Genomic DNA, 21,301 nt, shown 5'->3' on the forward strand with positions numbered 1-21,301 from the left:
TTCCCGGTACAATCTCAAACAAACTGAGTATCACTATGCTGGTATGTTAAAAACTACATTAAACAAAATTGAAATACTGCATCTAAAATTGGACATGTAATTTCTACACTGTCCATATTCGTTTCTTGTCCTTTTAAAACAGTATGTTTAAGTTCCTTGGGACTCTCTCTTCCTGAAATGAACATCATTTGCAAAAATTGTATTAAGACATTACTGTAAAATGGGGTGAATAGAAACAATTTTAACTTTTGAAATTGTCTGGACAACGCTTTACGAAAGATACATGAATTATTTTTGTGGCAATGTATGCTTGTAGGTCAAAATATTAACTGGACAAATTATCATGGTCTTAGCAGTTGCCATTCACAAAATATTTTTATAAAACCTGTCTGTTTCTATTCGCCCGCCAGTGGGGTGAATGGCAACAGGCATACATATTACCATAATGTTGCTATTGTACCTTCATTTGGGAGATTGGAAACAGTCTATATCTGATATTAATGCTATAAGTGGGGTAGAACAATACCATGAACATCCTTTCTCAAATTTTATGTGTACCGGTATTTGTCAATAAATTCAGTACAAAACTAGTAGGTCAAATTGAATAAAAGTTTACAACTTCCAGATATATTTCTAAAATTTACACATTTACAAAGTCAAATGGTATTTCTGTGCATAAAATGCCTACTAAAACATATATGCCTGTCCTGTATAAAATGCTAAATTTGAAATCAAATGAAGTTCCGGCTAGGCATATTGTTTCTGAGCTTCTTTACGATCTTCCCACGAGAATTAAGATATTGTTTTACAATAATCCTCGCATCATATGGGTCCATTGGGTAACCCCACTCAGCACATACACTTTATCTTGAAGCAATTCTTCTTCTTCTGCAGTTAATACTGTCTGTCCACCTTTTTCCTTTATGGTACCCTTTCACGTCAAATGATGGTCCAATACAGAATAGATTATTTTATGTTTCTTGCTTGCGTCCCTATAGCTAAGGCCATTGTCTGTGATATCATCCACTGCTGCCTGGATTGCTTCTTCGGCTGTGTTTGTGATAGCACTTGCTCCTAGGATCGTGTTTATAAGTTCGGGGACTGATTAAACTCTTTGTTTCTATTCACCCCGCAAATCGACAATTTGTGCTGAAAAATAAATTGAAAAATATAATAATGCCAAATGTATGATATCGTTTATTAAATATCAGGCCAAGTATTTCATAAAATAAGATTAGCCTATGCCTACATTTTACCTGCTGTCTGAATGAAGTTTTCCCGCGCCAATTTCCTCATCGTAATTTGGCTCCACTTTACTTGACAATGGCTTCCACAAAACAGTGTGGACACACTTTTGAAACATGAATTTCTCTTCAGTATATGTTATTTCACAAATATATCCAACAAATTTTAAATTGCAACAGTTACAGTATTATTTACAGTATATTACTAAACTTTCCTGGTTTTTGTTTCTATTCACCCCATTTTATGGTACTTCAGATTTTTAAAAAATCATTCAAAGCCAGAGTAACTTATGCACCAAGAGTTGTGGTATGAACAAAAACTGTCAATGTCAAAGTAACTTAACTATGTTAATTTTGGCTTTGCACGATAAACTAGGGATCAAAACAGATTGTAATAAGTATTTTACTGTTCTGTTGTTCATAAAAACTTGACTGATATCTAAAATGATTTTGATAAAAGACATGTTATATAATCATAACATTAGTTTGAAATAATATAAAATTAACCTCAATTATGATCGTATTATTGGATTTTTATATTGAAACTAGTTAATAATATATGTTAAATGACTTTGTTAAGCACAAAAGGTGAGTTACTTCAACTATGAATAACACAATCACAGTTGTAATGCATGGCAGCTTATGAAACAACTAGTTTTGATTACTGTATTACCTTTTTCGATATTTCTGTTGATATCCAAATCGTTTTCACTGTTCTTGGAGTTTAAACACATATTCAAAATCCTTTTGCCTCTACTAGGCCACTTATTCTAGCATATATTCACAAATAATACAACTCAACAATCAGCCATACCTTCAGACCTGAAAAGGTAGAATTGGGAAAAATGTCCCCTTCACTCTGGTTTCTTGCCCCTTCCTTTCAAGTTAGGTTCAATAACAATCAACCCCGTGAAAAAGTATGGCTAATTAGCACACTCGTATACCCTGGTACTCATTGGAAATACACCACATGATGGAATCAGATTAAGTAGATAAAGTAGTAAAATTTTTCTGTAACTTTTATGAAAATTCAGTTCCATTTCTTTCTAAATCTGTAAGCATTATTTACAATTTTATTTCCGGTTCTACATGATGATAAATGTTCAATATAGGTATAATTTAATATTTTTTTAAAAATATTTATATTGTGGGCATTACCATGAAGGAATGAGGATCAGAACCTACGTTTAATAATATATGTTATACTAGTTGAAATATGATTTAACATAAATTAGAACTTTTACAATATTCCATACCATATGTACAACAAACAATATGTAAAAGAGCTGATTCTACTATGTTTACAGTGCACTCTTCACCAATGTCTTACCATTTATTATATTTGTTCCAGCAACAACAATTCTTGCTCCAGTAAGCTTCTCTAACAGTTGGAATGCAGCAATTTCAGCATATGTAACACCTCCAATGAAGTATACCAAGAATTTTCTAGGAATAATCTCACAACTCACTTCTCCATTCTGAGTGCATGTTCCTGGAAGTACTTTACATATATCTTCAAATGACTGTTCACCTTTAATAAGCAAATGAATCATTTGACAAACAGCTGGTATATAAGCTCCACTGAAGACATAACCCATATCTTTAGGGCTTTTCATATCATCATCTTCAGTAAAATCAGGAAACAGTTTCAGTTTATAAGCCATAGTTCTGAATGCACTGCCTCGCTTAGGCAAAGAGACAGCCTGAGCAACACGGTCAGCTAACTTACCAGCAGTATCAATAGTTGAAACTATGTTACCTTGCTGGGTAAAGATACCCAACTTTTCTAAGTGATGAAAAGCAGTCAAATATTCATAACCATAACGATGCAAAAACTGGGTTTTAAAAGAGCTAGTCTCATCCTTTGAAAGACCATCCTGGGTGAGAGACATTAGACTGAGTAAGCGTAATAAAGATAGTTTATCACATGTTTGAGTTGCTAAACAGTCTTCAATATAACCTACACTCTCCGACTTGTTTTTACCTTCCAGCATATTTTGCTCAATTCTATGGAGAGCTTCAAATCTATGTCCAAGTTCACCAATTATGGCTTCACATGCACCAATGTGGAAAGATAAGGACTGTCTAGTGTTGATAACTTTCTTCAACTCCGTTTCAACATAATGTTTCATTTCTTTTGAAGCCATCTTCTGCCTTCGCTCAGACTCTGCATGCAACTCACCAACTTTACTACTGAGAAAAGAATATACACTAGAAAAGTACTTGTGTTTTATCTCATTATAAATGCCATCTTCAGCACTAAGCTGATAATTCACAATTTGTTTATTTCCAGGAAGTTTTGTATCAAATGCAACAGTGCCCCCTTGAATTTCAAATACTTCATCTAAGAGTCCCAAATACGTAACAGGTGTAAGCAATGCTGATGCATAGTCAATATCACGATCCACCAAAACCAGACATGTAATCTCTGAATCAACTTTATCAGGTGTGCCCAATTCTTTCATCAGCACATCAATCATACCACTGATGTGAGAAGAGAATCGTCCTGCAGCTAGTGTACAAGAAAATTTTCCAAACAGCAGTTGCAACGACCACAGAGTGTGTGCTATAGCAGGCAAAAGTGATTGATCACCATCTATGAATAGCATTCGAAATATGTTTGGCAATTCCAATGAAAGTAGATTACTATCTAAACGGATAAGTTCCCATGAGAAAGAGTACAGAGAAACACGTTCATATATACCCTCCTCTTCCATCAACTGTTGTATACATGCCAACACACATGGCACAAGTATCATATGGTATCTATTATTGTCGTTTCGTAACATGTCTGCACTGATTTGATCACAAATACATTTTGCTGTCAAAAGATCTGAATAAACAACATAAACCCAGAGAGAATTCTTAGCATGAACTCCGGTCTTCTCCAGCTTATATATCTTGTCAACATTATGAGACCTGCAAGAAAAGAAATGGCATTTACAGTAATTTAGACACTACGATCTGGTTTCCATGGAGCTTTAATGCAAACAGTAATGGGGTGAAAGAAAAACAACAGCATATAAATGCATATTAGCACAAAACACTACCATATTAAGAATAAGGATTTATGTTAAAGTATAGCATGTACAATTTTGCATTCAGGAGATGGTGGGTTTGAACTGCACTGATGGCAGCCCTGAAGATGGTTTCCCCATCTTCACACCAGGCAAATGAGGGATATACCTTAACTAAAGCCACTGTCACTTCCTTTCTAGCCCTAGCCCATTGTCACCATAAGACTTGTTCGAGACAGTGCAACATAAAACCAATAGCAAAGAAAAAGAGAGTATACATAATTAGTACAATAACTCTGCCTGTTCAGCAACCCCCGTTGCCAAGCCCACTATTGCTTGCATGAAAAATGTGATACTATAGGATTTTGATGTAGTTTCTCACAATATTTAATCACTTAATATTTTAAAATTCTGCAATATTATAATATTAATAATGATTAACTGGTTCACATGTTTCAGAGCCCTAAATACTCGTGGACAGCAAAATAGCAACAGAAAACTTCCACATTAGACATCTGAAGTGTAGAGAGAATATTACATCACAAAAGCCACTATCAATAAAGAGTGCAAAATATTCCCTTTTCTTAATATCATTGCACGATCTCCTTTGCACTGACATAATTATATGTATGTAACTTAGAACGTAGGACCTATCAAAACCAAGGAAAGTAAAGAAAAGGAAAAAGCAACATTTCTACTGAGTAAAGTATTGATTATTTGTAAATTCTTCTTCCTGGCCTCATCCCAGTTACCTTGCACTTTGTACGGATTGAGCCGAGGTTTACAGCCTAATGCCTTTCCAGATGCCAACCCTATGTGGAGGGATGTATTAACTATTGTATCTTTCTGTGGTGGTTTGTAGTGTGATGTGTTGTGTGTAAATGAAGATGTGTATTGCACAAACACCCAGTCCCCAAACCAGATGATGATGATGATGATGCTTGTTGTTTAAAGGGGTCTAACATCTAGGTCATCAGCCCCTAATGGCACAAAATGTAAGGACAATTAAAAATCCATAATCCTCCACTGACCAAAATTCAAAACGTGAGGACGAAGAATGAATGGATGGATGTGAAGTTAAAACAATCAGTAAATCCGACCCACAATGCCCCACATTCCCAGAAACTAGCGTTAAACAATAGTATTATTGACCAAGGGACTGCTTCTAAAGCACAATACTGAATTGATGATTCTTGTAGTCTAAACGGGTCTAAAATCCAGGTCATCAGCCCCTCATAATGGTACTTATCGCTAGGAAAATAGAAGTAGGGTATTTGTCATGTTGCGGTACTAATCAAAAGTAGCGTAGACTCGTAGTATTCCACACATTATGGCACTACTCACAGGTAATGTAATGCACACATGTAACACAGACCTATGGTGTTACACACATTGTGACGCTATTTACAGGCAACGCAAACCTATGGTGTTCTTCACATAAGTGTACTAACCACAGGAACTCGCACTATCCCAAGGTGTTCCTCACATAGTGGGTACTAGTCGTAGGCAAGGCATAAGCATGGTGTCACTCATATAGTGGTACGAATCAAAGGTACTGTAAAATGCATCCTGAGCACACACTGTCGCTACTAATCAAAAACCTATTCTGTAATATATAATAATTTTGTGTGGCTATATCTAGCCGGGTGCAGCCCTTGTAAGGCAGAACCCCCGATGAGGGTGGGCGGCATCTGCCATGTGTAGGTAACTGCGTGTTATTGTGGTGGAGGATAGTGTTATGTGTGGTGTGTGAGTTGCAGGGATGTAGGGCACAGCACAAACATCCACCCCCCGAGCCAATGGAATTAACCAATGAAGGTTAAAATCCCCCGACTCGGCCAGGAATCGAACCCGGGACCCTCTGAACCGAAGGCCAGTATGCTGACCATTCAGCCAACGAAGCGGACATCTATTCTGTACTTAACATAGTGATACTACGCGCAAGTAAAAGCGACCCATGGTGTTCCCTGCGTGGTGGTATTAATTGTTCTAATTTGATCATTCCTTGGTCCCCCCTTTTAGTCGCCTCTTACAACAGGCAGGGAATACCATTGGTGTATTATTCGTCTGCGTCCCCCACCCACAGGGGGTTGTGTGTTTGGTCCGCGAGAGGTATTTTATTTCCCTCAAGTCCGCCGGCAAGCCAGTTAGGACCCCCTATCCGCCATCTGGGACGCGCCACGTGGCAGTATCACCTCTCCCCTGGCTACGCCAGCATAGTAGGTTCGTGGCCTCAAACCAGAAGAATTAAGTACACACAGCTAAAATCCCCGATTGGGCCAGGAACCAAACCTTGGACCCTCTAAACCAAAGGCCGGTACACTGACCATTCAGCCAAGGAGATGGACACTGAATATTTGTAAATAAAAACATTCTTTTTTTTTTTTACAATCTGCTTTACGTTGCACCTACACAGACATGTGCGACAGGAAAGAGCTAGGAATGGGAGGGAACAGCCGTGACCTTAATTAAGGTACAGACCCAGCATTTGCTTGGTGTGAAAATGGGAAACCACGGAAAACCACCTTCGGGGCTGCTGACAGTGGGGTTCGAACCCATTATCTCCTGGAGGCAAGGTCACAGCTGCGCGCCCCTAATCGCACAGTCAACTCGCCTGGTGAATAATTTGTTTAATGTCTGTTCAAACTACCAAGGGCATTGACAGAAGTTAAGTGTGTTGGAAAGTCCAGGAGGTGTTCTTTAATATGCTGGAAGGTAACAACATGAAAATTGTTGCATTTAAATACCCTTAAATACCACCAACCTGTGCTGGGTTTACACCCATCATCGCAGAAAGAGGAAGCCAAGGAATTCCCAAGTCACTATTGTCAACAAATGGAACGTAAGTTCTAAAATCATTTACACGACATCGTATTCAATGAACAGGGTGTATAGAAAAACTTGGACAAACAGGTTGGTGATGCTTGCAAAGTGGCAGAAACATAATGTGCCATGTTGTACATGGTAAAAGTGCAGTACACTGTTCTGATCCAACAAACTTCAATTTGGCACTGCACCAAAACCAGTACTCTGGTTCCCATCCTCAGGTGTTGCCCCCCATCTCAAAAAATATTACTATCTTCAATCTAACATTAGTTTCCATTTGCATATTTATAAGATATTCAGAAAGGTGAATTAAATAAAAGTTGAGTTCCTACAATACTGTATTTTCAGTTTTTTCCTAATTTTGCATCCATCCTATTTCTTAATTTCATGAAATTCTTTCATTAACAATGTTATTCTGAAATAATGTGGATTAAGCTCAGTTTTACAGCCGGATACCCTTCCTGATGCCAACCCTATGTGCAGAGATGTATTCACTATTGTGTATTTCTGTGATGGTTTGTAGTGTCATATGTTAACGTAAAAGGAGTGTAGTATTAATACGATCACAGACACCTAGTCTGCAAGCCAGGGAATTAATCATATGGAATTAAAATCCCAGCCCAGTCGGAAATTGAATCTGGGGCCCTCTGAACCAAAAGCCAGTACACTGAATATTCAGCCAAGGAGTTCTTGCTGATGATTGTTGTTTAAAGGGACCTAACATCTATTCTCGCGGCCACCAAATTAGGCGGGTCAGAGAAATTACGCTGTTGCCAAGGTTATGTAGCAACTGGCGAAGGAATGTCTAACTGAACACATCAATGCGGAGCACAAGGCAAGTTGTTCTCTCTCAATCTCCTGATGTTACTTCATATAATGTTTCAAAACAAATTATACTACAAGCTTCAGAGAACACTGCTGATTTCAGTGGTATGTTGTTATTGCTGTTTGAGTCATCAGTCCATAGACTTGTTTGATGCAGCTCTCCATGCCACCCTATCCTGTGCTAACCTTTTCATTTCTACGTAACTATTGCATCCTACGTCTGCCCTAATCTGCTTATCATATTCATACCTTGGTCTACCCCTACCGTTCTTACCACCAACACTTCCTTCAAAAACCAGCTGAACAAGTCCTGAGTGTCTTAAGATGTGTCCTATCATTCTATCTCTTCTTCTCGTCAAATTTAGCCAAATAAATCTCCTCTCGCCAATTCAATTCAATATCTCTTCATTCGTGATCCGATCTATCCATCTCACCTTCAGCATCCTTCTGTAACACCACATTTCAAAATCTTCTATTCTCTTTCTTTCTGAGCTAGTTATCGTCCATGTTTCACTTCCATACAATGCCACGCTCCACACGAAAGTCTTCAAAAACATCTTTCTAATTCCTATATCAATGTTTGAAGTGAGCAAATTTCTTTTCTTAAGCTCTTCCTTGCTTGTGTTAATCTGCATTTTATGTCCTCTTTACTTCTGCCATCGTTAGTTATTTCACCACCCACGTAACAATATACATTTACTTCCTTTAAGACTTCATTTCCTAATTTAATATTTCCTGCATCATCTGCCTTCGTTCGACTGCACTCCATTACATTTGTTTTGGACTTATTTATTTTCATCTTGTACTCCTTACCCAAGACTTCGTCCATACCATTCAGCAGCTTCTCAAGATCTTCTGCAGTCTCAGATAAAATAACAATACATCAGCAAATCTCAAGGTTTTGATTTCCTCTCCTTGCATTGCGATCCCCTTTCCAAATTCCTCTTTGATTTCCTTTACTGCCTGTTCTATGTAAACAATGAAAAGGAGGGGAGACAAACTGCAGCCTTGCCTCACTCCTTTCTGGATTGCTGCTTCTTTTTCAAAGCCAGTGATTCTTATTACTGCAGAGTGATTTTTATACAGATTGTAGATAATTCTTCGTTCTCGGTATCTGATCCCAATCACCTTCAGAATCGTAAATAGCTTGGTCCAATCAACATTATCAAATGCCTTTTCTAGATCTACGAATGCCATGTACTTGGGCTTGTCCTTCTTGATTCGATCCTCTAAGATAAGACGTAAAGTCAGGATTGCTTCCCATGTTCCTAAATTTTTTCTGAAGCCAAACAGATCTTCTCCCAACTCAGCTTCAACATGTTTTTCTATTCTTCTGTAAATAATACGTGTTAAAATTTTGCAGGCATGAGATACTAAACTAATGGTGTGGTAATTTTCAAACCTGACAGCACCGGCTTTCTTGGGAATAGGTATCACAACATTCTGACGAAAATCGGATGGGACTTCTCCTGTCTCATACAACTTACACACTAAATGGAATAACTCTGCCGTGCTGGTTTCTCCTAAGGCAGTCAGTAATTCAGAAGGAATGTCATCAATTCCAGGTGCCTTGTTCCTATTTAGGTCGCTCACAGCTCTGTCAAACTCTGACCTCAAAACTGGGTCTCCCATTTCATCAGCATCAACAGCCTCTTCTTGTTCCAGAACACTATCATCTACTTCTTTACCTTGATATAACTGTTGGATAAGTTCCTGCCATCTTTCTGACTCGTCATTTCCCTAGAAGTGGTTTCCCATCTGAGCTTTTAATATTCATAAACATACTTTTCCTTTCTCCAAAGGTTCCCTTGATTTTCCTGTATGCAGCTTCTACCTTTCCTAGAACCATACAACCTTCGACATCCTTGCACTTCTCCTTCAGCCATTCTTCCTTAGCTACCTTGCACTTTCTATCCACTTCATTCTTTAATCGCCTGTATTCTTTTCTGCCCTCTTCATTTCTAGCATTCTTGTATTTTCGTTGTTCACCAATCAGGTCCAGTATCTCCTGAGTTATCCACTGATTCTTAGTTGATCTTTTCTTCCTTCCTAACATTTCTTCAGCAGCCCTACTGACTTCATTTTTCATGACTATCTACTCTTCCTCTATTGTGTTTCCTTCAGCCTTTTCATTTAGTCCTTGTGCAACATGTTCCTTGAAACAATCCCTCACACTCTTTTCTTTCAACTTGTCTAGATCCCATCTTTTTGCATTCTTTCCTTTCTTCAATTTCTTCAGCTTCAGATGGGATTCAATGACCAACAAGTTGTGGTCAGAGTCCACGTCTGCTCCTGGGAAAGTTTTGCAATCCAACACCTGGTTTCTGAATCTCTGCCTAATCATAATGAAGTCTATTTGATACCTTCCAGTATCTCCAGGTCTCGCCCATGTATACAGCCGTCGTTTGTGGTGTATGAACCAAGTATTGACAAGGACTAAATTGTGATCAGTGCAGAATTCAACCAGCCGACTTCCTCTTTCGTTCCTTTGTCCCAATCCAAATTCTCCTACTGTAATACCTTCTCTTCCTTGGCCTACCACTGCATTCCAATCTCCCATCACAATTAGATTCTCATCACCTTTTACATATTGTATTAAGTCTTCTATCTCTTCATATATTCTTTCAACTTCCTCATCATCCGCTGAGCTAGTAGGCATATAGACCTGCACTATTGTGGTGGGCATTGGTTTGGTGTCTATCTTGACGACAATAATTCATTCACTATGCTGGTCATAGTAGCTTATCAGCTGCCCTATTTTCTTAGTCATTATTAAACCAACTCCTGCATTTCCCCTGTTTGATTTTGAGTTGATTATTCGGTAGTCGCCTGACCAAAAATCCTGTTCTTCCTGCCAACGTACTTCACTTATACCAACTACATCTAACTTTAGCCTATCCATCTCCATTTTCAGATTCTCTAATCTACCACAACGATTCAAACTTCTAACATTCTACGCTCCGACTCACAGAATGTCAGTATCCATCTTCCTGATGATCACCCCCTCTCGTGTAGTTCCCACCCGGAGATCCGAATGGGGGACTAATTGAGGCGCTCGGGGCTAGATAATGGTAAGCCACACATTGAGCAATATTTAGATTTGTACGCATTTGGTATCTGCTAGAGGATGGCAAGCCACTGGCAGAGTGCTATTTGAAGAAACCAAGAGATGGCAGCACACGCAGTGTTGTTATGTATTGCACCCAGACACAGCACGGCATTTTTGTGCTTTAGTATGGTAAGCCGCAGCAAGATGGCATCTTGCAGAGGAAACAGTGTGAGCTGTTGTTTCGATGAAAAATGCATTTTGGAACCGAGACGGAAGCCAATTGTCTTGAGAGTGAATCCTCGTGCGATGACAGTGTTGTAGGTGTGGATTATCAGCCAAATCCATGTGATATCTCATCATCATCATCAGAGGTAAGCATCAACAACATGTTATTATGTGGCATGCCATATTATAGCACATGACAATGTGGCTTATCATGACAATGCAGTACATGTAGTACTGTAAGATAACGCTAATATTTAATGGAAGTATGAACTATGGGACTACTTCTAAGATATTTATAAGGAGCCAAGTAACCATAAACGACTGTTGGACTAAGATGGGCATCACTAAGTGACTGCGATAGGGGTTATTGTGGCTTGCCATTATACAGCTGTTGAATTGCTGTATTGTTCAGTGCGGTTTCATAGGTTCATGCTATTCATTTTTTATTCTTTTTTATTCTGCAAGGATGAAGACTTAGCTCCCCTTGTTAGAGAGGAGCCCATCTCACCTGCTAAGAATGGAAGGCATCGATGGTGGCAGTAAACACCGGAGTTGAGTAAAAGGGCTAAACGTAAATGCCGGTGTAATCAGGTATGCACTTAAACATAGCTATTAACCAGAATTAAAAATATTAGAAAAATAATTACTTTAATTAAATAATAATAATAATAATAATAATTAATATTATTATTTAGGAGAGCCGGCACAGAATATTGAATTAATATTAAATTAGCAATACGATGTTTCATAAACACGTAAGATGGACATTCTTTTTTAATTTTTAAGGGTGAAGAGTACACTGTTCACGGAGACTTCTGTGAAATTAATGTCAAGAAGCATGGCTGTCCTACACAGACATCGTGGATTGCGACCTTAACACCAAAAAATCGTAGGCCCATTCCTATACGGCATAAGAAACTGTCTGACGTCATGGACCAGCTTCCCTACATACCTGCGGTGCATCATGGATATTATTTATCTCTGACTCAGTACGAAACCACAGAGCAGGTTGAGGAGCCTGAATTAATTGATGGCAGTTTCTTAGATGACGGTGAGAGTGAAGTGATTGGTGATCAGTAAAGCCAAATGTTGGCACTGAAACTTTGGTGATAAACAATGACAAGCCACAAAATTATGTGTATTATTGTTTTTTATACTATGTACATTAGTTAAAAAGGTTCTATTTCATGTTAAAATAATACCTCAATGTATATAGTACCTTATCATTCAATAAACATATCTCTTATGTCCATCACCTGATTTATGGAATTTTTTGAACCTTCATATGGCTCTCCTGTAAAATTTCCTCAATGTGGCTTACCATTATCTAGCCCCGAGCGCCTCAATTTACCTCCGGAATATTTTACCCAGGAGGAAGCCATCATCAGTACATTATTCATACAGAAAGAGCTGCATGTCCTCGGGAGTTAGTTACGGCTGTAGTTTCCCATTGCTTTCAGCCGTGTAGCAGTATCAATACAGATAAGCCATGTTGAGTATTATTACAAGGCCATATCAGTCAATCATCTAGACTGCCGCCCTTGCAACTTCCGAAAGCCTGCTACCCCCCCTTTCAATGAACCATTCCTTTTTTTTTTTTTTTTTTTTTTTTTTGCTAGGGGCTTTACGTCGCACTGACACAGATAGGTCTTATGGCGACGATGGGATAGGAAAGGCCTAGGATTTGGAAGGAAGCGGCCGTGGCCTTAATTAAGGTACAGCCCCAGCATTTGCCTGGTGTGAAAATGGGAAACCACGGAAAACCATTTTCAGGGCTGCCGATAGTGGGATTCGAACCTACTATCTCCCGGATGCAAGCTCACAGCCGCGCGCCTCTACACGCACGGCCAACTCGCCCGGTGAACCATTCCTTAGTCTGGTCTCTTAACAGATACCCATCCCATATGGTTGCACCTCCGGCTCGGCTATCTGCTTCATTGGGACACGCAAGCTTCCCTACCGCGGCAAGGTCACATGGATCGCAGGGAAGGATTTTCAATGTAAACCACTTTAAATAATTATTAAAAATAAAATCTTGAATGAGTAAATTTAAATCCGTAGAATCATGTATTGAAAACTTCAGTAAGCGGTCAAGTTTTTATTTCATCAACCAATAAAATTTTGTCTGCGGGAAAAAATGTAAAAAAATCGCCTGACTTATATATTCTATCTGAAACATATTTCCGTGAGTCTTGTAGTTTTCATGTAAGTGTTGCTAGCTGAGGAAGTTCGGGGTACACGCGCCAGCACAGGCAGCAGGACGCCCTAAATACTTTCGGATTACATATTAATCTGTATTAGTTTCATTACTTTATAACTTTAAATATTTGAATACTGTACTGTATATTGCACTGATTAATATAGAAAAATAACTACTGTACTTTAAAGAATAGGTTTACTTTAATTTACAATGAATTAAGAATCAGTTTCTAGCTAAAAGGCAGTCTAAGATTTCTTAGTCACTGTCATCACTCATGTCTCTTTGCTAGTGGCTTTTATCTCGCACCGACACAGATAGGTCTCATGGCGATGATGGGATCGGAAAGGCCTAGGAGTTGGAAGGAAGCGGCCGTGGCTTTAACTAAGGTACAGACCCAGCATTTGCCTGGTGTGAAAATGGGAAACTACGGAAAACCATCTTCAGGGCTGCCGACAGTGGGATTCAAACCCACTATCTCCCAGATGCAAGCTCACAGCCGTGTGCCCCTAACCGCACGGCCATCACTCATCCCACTATCTGTTGTGTTGTCATTTACACTGATGGTGAATGGCTCCATTATTTCGTCCCTTACTATTTCCTAGGCCCAATCGTCTGTTTGAAGTATTTCCGCACGATTGAAGCACTTTTCCTAACCTGCAGCAGTCACACGATCAATGGCTTCTGATGCGAGTTTTTCTACGTCCTTTATTTTGAATGTCCTGTTCCTCTCTGCCACTCCTCTCTTGACTTCAATTCAACTGGGTTGTACTGGCAGTGGTAGGGTGGCAACGTTACTATCTCATGGCCCCAAGAGAGAGCTAATTCATCGAGCTCGTACTTTTTCTCTACTCTGAAGGGAGCAACATTTTCCAAAAGTTCAGCTCGAGTTTCTTGTTCACTAAAAGGTATGTTTCTCTTCGAACTTCCGTCCTCCCATATATCCAATCCCCCTACCCCCTCTTCTAAAGCCGAAACCGTGATCGTAAGCGACATGTCTCCTCCCCACACCACAGCTTTGCCTCACCCGAAGGTGGACCAAGCTTCGGAACACACACACACCATTACTTCACAAGACGGAAGCCTGCATCAGCCGTCGCACCTCCAAGGATACAGTAGATTTGTCGTCAACAACAAGGTATGAAACCACTCTTTTAAACACTAGGTTTCTTTGTGCAGATTTAAAACACAATATTAAAAGTAATCCTCCATTTTATTTCGTTTCAGATTTCGGGGAAGCTCTTTTAATAATAGTATAACAGCTATCAGCTTTAGAGATCCCGCATTACCTGAATTCAAGAGACACTTTTATAAAAATTAAAATAAATAACATTCGCCTTGGAAAGAGCTAACGAAGAGAACATCCTTGTAAAAAATATAACAGTGACAAAGAAAAATTAATTTTCAAAAACTTTTTAATTAGTAGACAACTAGAAAATCATACATCATAGTGTAAAAAGTGCTGGCAACAAAAACATATTTCAACATCTGTCAAATGAATCGATACAGTTTTAAAACTGGTTAAAAATCAACATTGATTTTAATTATTTAAAAAAAACTTAATTCACATACATTTTAAGCAAAGCAAGGTACTCATTAAGATGTTTTTAAGAAGAGTAATTTTACCTAAGCGGTGTAATATAGCTGAAGATGTTCCAAATGGAACGAAACATGTACTGTAAATGATTAATTAATTTCCTTAAAGCAAATATAAGCATAAAAAAAGTAGAAATTTACTTTTATTGATTTTATTTGACAGAGTACTGAGAGGAGAGCTATGGATGGCTTTACAGAAGGCACATACTACCCTCAAACTGACTAGGGTGATTAAAATTATATACAAGAGGGTTCAATCAATCAATCAATCAATCAATCAATCAATCAATCAATCAATACTGATCTGCATTTAGTGCAGTCGCCCCGGTGGCAGATTCCCTATCTGTTGTTTTCCTACCCTTTTCTTAAATGATTTCAATGACATTGAAAATTTACTGAACATCTCCCTTGGTAAGTTATTCCAGTCCCCAACTCTCCTTCCTATAAATGAATATTTGCCCCAATTTGTCCTCTTGTATTCCAACATTATCTTCATATTGTGATATTTCCTACTTTTAAAGACACCAATCAAACTTATTCGTCTACTAATGTCATTCCACGCCATTTCTCCGCTGACAGCTCGGAACATACCACAAATACTTTCAATACAGACCCAAAAATGAATTTTATCACATGTTCCTTTCTCCCAGTTCTTCCCAGCCCAAACTTTGCAACATTTTTGTAATGCTACCCTTTTGTCGGAAATCACCCAGAACAAATCGAGCTGCTTTTCTTTGGATTTTTTCCAGTTCTTGAAGCAAGTAATCCTGGTGAGGGTGCCATACACAGGAACCATACTCTAGTAGGGGTCTTACCAGAGACTTATAAGCCCTCTCCTTCACATCCTTACTACAACCCCTAAACACCCTCATAACCATGTGCAGAGATCTGTATCCTTTATTTACAATCCCATTGACGTGATTACCCCAATGAAGATCTTTTCATATATTAACACCCAGATACTTACAATGAACCCCAAAAGGAACTTTCACCCCATCAACGCAGTAATTAAAATCAGAGGACTTTTCCTATTTGTGAAACTCAAAACCTGACTTTTAACCCCGTTTATCATCATGCCATTGCCTACTATCCATCTCACAACATTATCGAGGTCATTTTGCAGTTGCTCACAATCTTGTAACTTATTTATTACTCTACTGAGAATAACATCACCTGCAAAAAGCCTTACATCTAATTCCACTCCTTTACTGAAATCATTTATAAATATAAGAATACATACAGGTCCAATAATACTGCTTTGAGGAATTCCCCTCTTAATTATTACACGGTCACATAAAGCTTCACCTACTCTAATTCTCTGAGATGTATTTTCTAGAAATATAGCAACCCATTCAGTCACTCTTTTGTCTAGTCCAATTGCACTCATTTTTGCCAGTAGTCTCACATGATCCACCCTATCAAATGCTTTAGACAGGTCAATCATGATACAGTCCATTTGACCTCCAGATTCCAAAATATCTGCTATATCTTCCTGGAATCCTACAAGATGAGCTTCAGTGGAATAACCTTTCCTAAAACCGAATTGCCTTTTATTGAACCAGTTATTAATATCGCAAACATGTCTAATATAATCAAAAAGACGGCTTTCCCAAAGCTTAGATGCAATGCAATGGCCTGTAATTTTCAGCTTTATGTCTATCACCCTTTCCTTTATATACAGGGTCTACTTTAGCAACTCTCCATTCATTTGGTACAGGTCCTTCAACCAAACAATAATCAAATAAGAACTTCAGATATGGTATTATATCCCAACCCTTTATCTTTAGTATATTCCCAAAAATCTTATCAATTCCAGCTGCTTTTCTAGTTTTCAACTTTTGTATCTTATTGTAAATATCATTGTTATCATATGTAAATTTTAATACTTCTTTAGCATTAGTCACCTCCTCTATCTGGACATTTTCTTTGTAACCGACAATCTTTACATACTGCTGACTGAATACTTCTGCCTTTTGAAGATCCTCACATACACACTCTCCTTGTTCATTAATTATTCCTGGAATCTGCCTCTGTGGATCAGTGGTAGAGTGTCGGCCTCCGGATCCCAAGATAGCGGGTTCAAACGCGGCAGAGGTAGTTGGATTTTTGAAGGGCAGAAAAAAGTCCATTCGACACTCCATGTCGTACGATGTTGGCATGTAAAAGATCTCTGCTGACACATTTGGTGTTTACCCGACAAAATTAATTAAATCTCAGCCATAGACGCCCAAGAGAGTTTCGGTTTACTCGGTCTGCCATCTAGTGGGCCAACAGTAAAACGGAACGTCGAAATTGACGAGCGGACACAGCCAGATGGCGTCAAATTAAAATGTCTGCACACGGTAGCTGAGGCCATACGATTATTATTATTATTATTATTCCTGGAATGTCCTTCTTGGAACCTGTTTCTGCCTTAGAATAGCTATACATACCCTTCCATTTTTCACTAAAATTTGTATGACTGCCAATTATGTTTGCCATCATGTTATCCTTAGCTGCCTTCATTGCTAGATTCAATTTCGTAGTAAGTTCCTTCATTTTCTCCTTACTTCCACGGCCATTTCTAACTCTATTTCTTTCCAATCTGCACCTCCTTTTTAGTCTCATGTTTCTATTATAATAAGGTGGGTCTTTATCATTTCTTACCACCCTTAAAGGTAAAAACCTGTTTTTACATTCCTCAGCAATTGCTTTAAACCCATCCCAGAGTCTGTTTACATTCTTATTTTCCGTTTTCCACCGATCATAATTACTTTTTAAAAACTGCCTCATGCCTGCTTTAGCAGCCATATGGTATGCCTAATAGTCCTACTTTTAAAACCTTCCTTTCTAACACATTTATTTTTAACTACAACAAAAACAGCTTTGTGATCACTAATACCATCTATTTCTTCGGTTTCTCTATAGAGCTCACCTGGTTTTATCAGCACCACATCCAGGATATTTTTCCCTCTAATTGGTTCCGTCACTTTCTGAATCAGCTGACCTTCCCATATTAGCTTATTTGCCATTTGTTGGTCATGCTTTCTATCATTCGCATTTCCTTCCCAATTGACATTTGGTAAATTAAGATCTCCCGCTACAATCACATTCCTTTCCATGTCGTTTCCCACATAGCTGATTATCTTATCAAATAATTCTGAATCCGTGTCAGCACTACCCTTTCCCTGTCTGTACGCTCCAAAGACATCAAGTTGCCTATTATCTTTAGAAATGAGCCTTACACCTAGAATTTCATGTTTCTCATCTTTAACTTTTTCGTAGCTTACAAATTCTTCTTTCACCAGAATGAATACTCCCCCTCCCACCATTCCTATCCTATCTCTACGGTACACACTCCAGTTCCGTGAGAAAATTTCTGCATCCATTATATCATTTCTCAGCCATGATTCAACTCCTATTACAATATCTGGTAAATTTATATCTATTAAGTTACTTAATTATATTCCTTTCTTTACAGTACTTCTACAGTTCAACACTAACATTTTTATGTCATCCCTACTTGACTTCCAGATCTCTGTACCCTTATCACTGCTCCCTAGGCCACCCTGTTTCACTGAATGTACCTCCCTATTACCCTTCCAAACAAATTTCCTAACTTATACGTACCACTGCGATTTAAGTGAAGGCCATCTCCTACCCACGCATTAGGATCTAGAAATTTCACTCCCAGTTTCCCACATACCCACTCCATAGTCTCATTTAAATACCCAATCACCCTCCAGTCAGTATCCCTCCTACACAGTATTCCACTGATAACAATCTCCACTTTTTTAAACTTCACCCATGCTGCATTTACCAGCTCCCACACATCCCCAACTATGTTGGTACTTATATTAGCTGGCCTTAGTTGTTGGTAACAACATGAAAAACTACCACCTTCTCCTTCCCCTCATCCTTCTCTTCTACTTTTCTCAGCATCTGCCTCAACCCTAATTCCTGGATAACACTCTACCCTGGTTCCCTTTCCTTCACACACTTTCCCCACGTGTCTAACGATGGAATTCCCATGACCAGAGCCTCAACCCTACCCACCTCCTTTGATCACCTCCCCTCCTGGTCAGCCCTATCTTCCCTGATAGCTGCAGAAGCTACTTCCTCCTCCCTTATCTCCCTCCCATGACCCTGCTCCACATGCCTTTTCCTATCCTCTACTCCACATTTTCCTTTCCTACCTTTTCCCTTCCTCCTACTTCCACACATCTCAGCAACAGTTCCCTGTTCCTCACCTTCCCTCTGTTGCTCTACCTGGAGTGGCTCGTACTGATTTCTCACAGACACCTGTCCTGAGTTCTGATCCTGAATAGAGCCCTAAGCCTGCAATCTCCTTCCCCTTAGAACATCAGACCACCTGTCTTCTACAGTTCCCCCCTTTCCTTCCCCTCCCTCTTGTACACCTACTGTAACCGGTACATTGTTTGAGGGAGTCCTATCTTCCTTCCTGCCTTCTGTGAGAATCCTAATTATCTCCCTCAAACTCTCCAACTCCTCCCTCATACCCCTCAATGCCTCGCCACACTCACAGTTCCTACACTTGCACTCTTTAAGCATTCTTTATGGAAAAAATGAAAAGAAAAGGAAAAATAAAATAACTTGTTTTGTGCAAAAAAAAATGCACAAAAAGAAATATTGTCTAGGTTAGTACTCAAAGATTACACGACAATTAGGTAATGAATATACTACTACACTATAATAGGCTACTACTTAGTCGTATTCTATAGGTATAGGTATAGTGAGGATAAATGGTCAAACCTCAAAAGGAATTCACAATGGAAAGAGGTGTCAAGGAAGGTGACGGGTTTAGTCATCTACTCTTTATAATATTCATGGATCAAGTTATTAAACAATGCAAGAGGTGAACAAGTAAATGAAAAGTTGGAAATTTCAAGATGAGACAAGTATGGATACGGGCACTAGTATACGCAGATGATATCACACTTTTGGCAACGGATAGAGATAAATAACAGAGGGCAGTGATGGAATGGGGGTGCACACTTAAAGACAGGGGGATGGAAGTTAATGTTAGTATAAGTAAAGTTATGCAACTCACTAGAAAAAACAAAAAGACCTCAACATCGAGTGGCACAACGAGATTTTAGAACAGGTTCAGCAGTTTGAATATTTAGGCAGCATCATAACAGCAGATGGGAAAGTGGCTTCTGATAAATCACAGAATCCATAAAGTTAACAATCTACATTATAATATTAATAACACCATCATAGGAAAGAGAGAAGTTACCAGGAAAACAAAAATGAGAATAGACAAATCAGAATTTCTTCCAGTGCTGACGTACGGATCTGAAAGCTGGACACTGCAGAGTAATTTAGAGAGCAGCCTCACTGCCACAGAAATGAAGTATTTGTGTAAAACAGTTGAAAGGACAATTAGGGGTGTGGTTAAAAATACTAGGACAAGAGAAGAGTGTCTTAACCAAGAACCACTGATTAGTTTAATTGAAAAGAAGGAACTTGGATAGTTGGGGCACCTCGTGAGAATGGAAGAGGAAAGGAAGCCTAAATAAATATATCAAGCAAGACCAGAGGGAAAAAGAGGGAGGAGACGACCAAGGCTGGAGTGGGACACCTATGTCTTTGACCTGCCACGAAAGGGGGGAAAGATTCCAACAGAATTGAGAAGATTGGCACTCGACCGGACTTCATATGGGAAGTGGCTGAAGGACCCGACAACTGCGAGGGCATAAAGGGAAAAGAGAAAGAAGAAGAAGAATTCCAACTTTATCTTCATATTACGATCATCCCTACTTTTAAACACTCCATTCAAGCTTACATGTCTCCTAATGTCATTCCACACCACTTCTCTTCTGACAGATTGGAACACACCTCTCAGTCAAGCAGCTTGTCTCCTTATTCTAAGTCTTCCCAGCCCAAAATTTGAACATGTTTGCAACACTAATCTTTTGTTAGAAATCACCTGGAACAAATTGAGCTGCTTTGTTTGGATCTTTTCCACTTCATGAATCCAGTAATCCGGATGAGGGAACCATATTCTAACTGATGTCTTACTAGTGGATTATCTGCCCTCTCATTAACACACTTATAAGCCTACAACCCCTAAATACCATTATAACCTTCACTTATGATTGTCCCAACGAATATTTTTTTCCCCCAACAATTTGCTTTAAGTCGCACCGACACAGATAGGTCTTATGGCAATGATGAGATAGGAATAAGCTAGGAGCGGGGAAGGAAGCGGCCGGGGCCTTAACTAAGGTACATCCCCAGCATTTGCCTGGTGTGAAAATGGGAAACAAATGAAGATCTTTCCTTATCCTAACACCTAGATGCTTACAATGATCCCTAT

At 38.9% G+C, this 21,301-nt stretch overlaps 1 protein-coding gene across 1 annotated transcript in view; it reads right to left on the reverse strand.

Annotated features, from left to right (window-relative positions):
* Positions 1-546: 546 nt before the first annotated feature.
* The window catches only part of Vps33B (vacuolar protein sorting 33B), a 30,819-nt gene continuing 10,064 nt past the window's right edge, over positions 547-21,301 (reverse strand). Inside the window, exons 2-3 of the mRNA XM_067139225.2 lie at positions 2,575-4,163; positions 547-1,149 (exon numbers count right to left, since the gene is read on the reverse strand). Of these exons, the coding sequence (XP_066995326.2) occupies positions 1,121-1,149; positions 2,575-4,163 (1,618 nt within the window). The 3' untranslated portion in view covers positions 547-1,120. The remainder of the gene's footprint in view (positions 1,150-2,574; positions 4,164-21,301) is intronic.

Source organism: Anabrus simplex, chromosome 2, assembly GCF_040414725.1.
Source record: "Anabrus simplex isolate iqAnaSimp1 chromosome 2, ASM4041472v1, whole genome shotgun sequence".
NCBI lineage: Eukaryota > Metazoa > Arthropoda > Insecta > Orthoptera > Tettigoniidae > Anabrus > Anabrus simplex.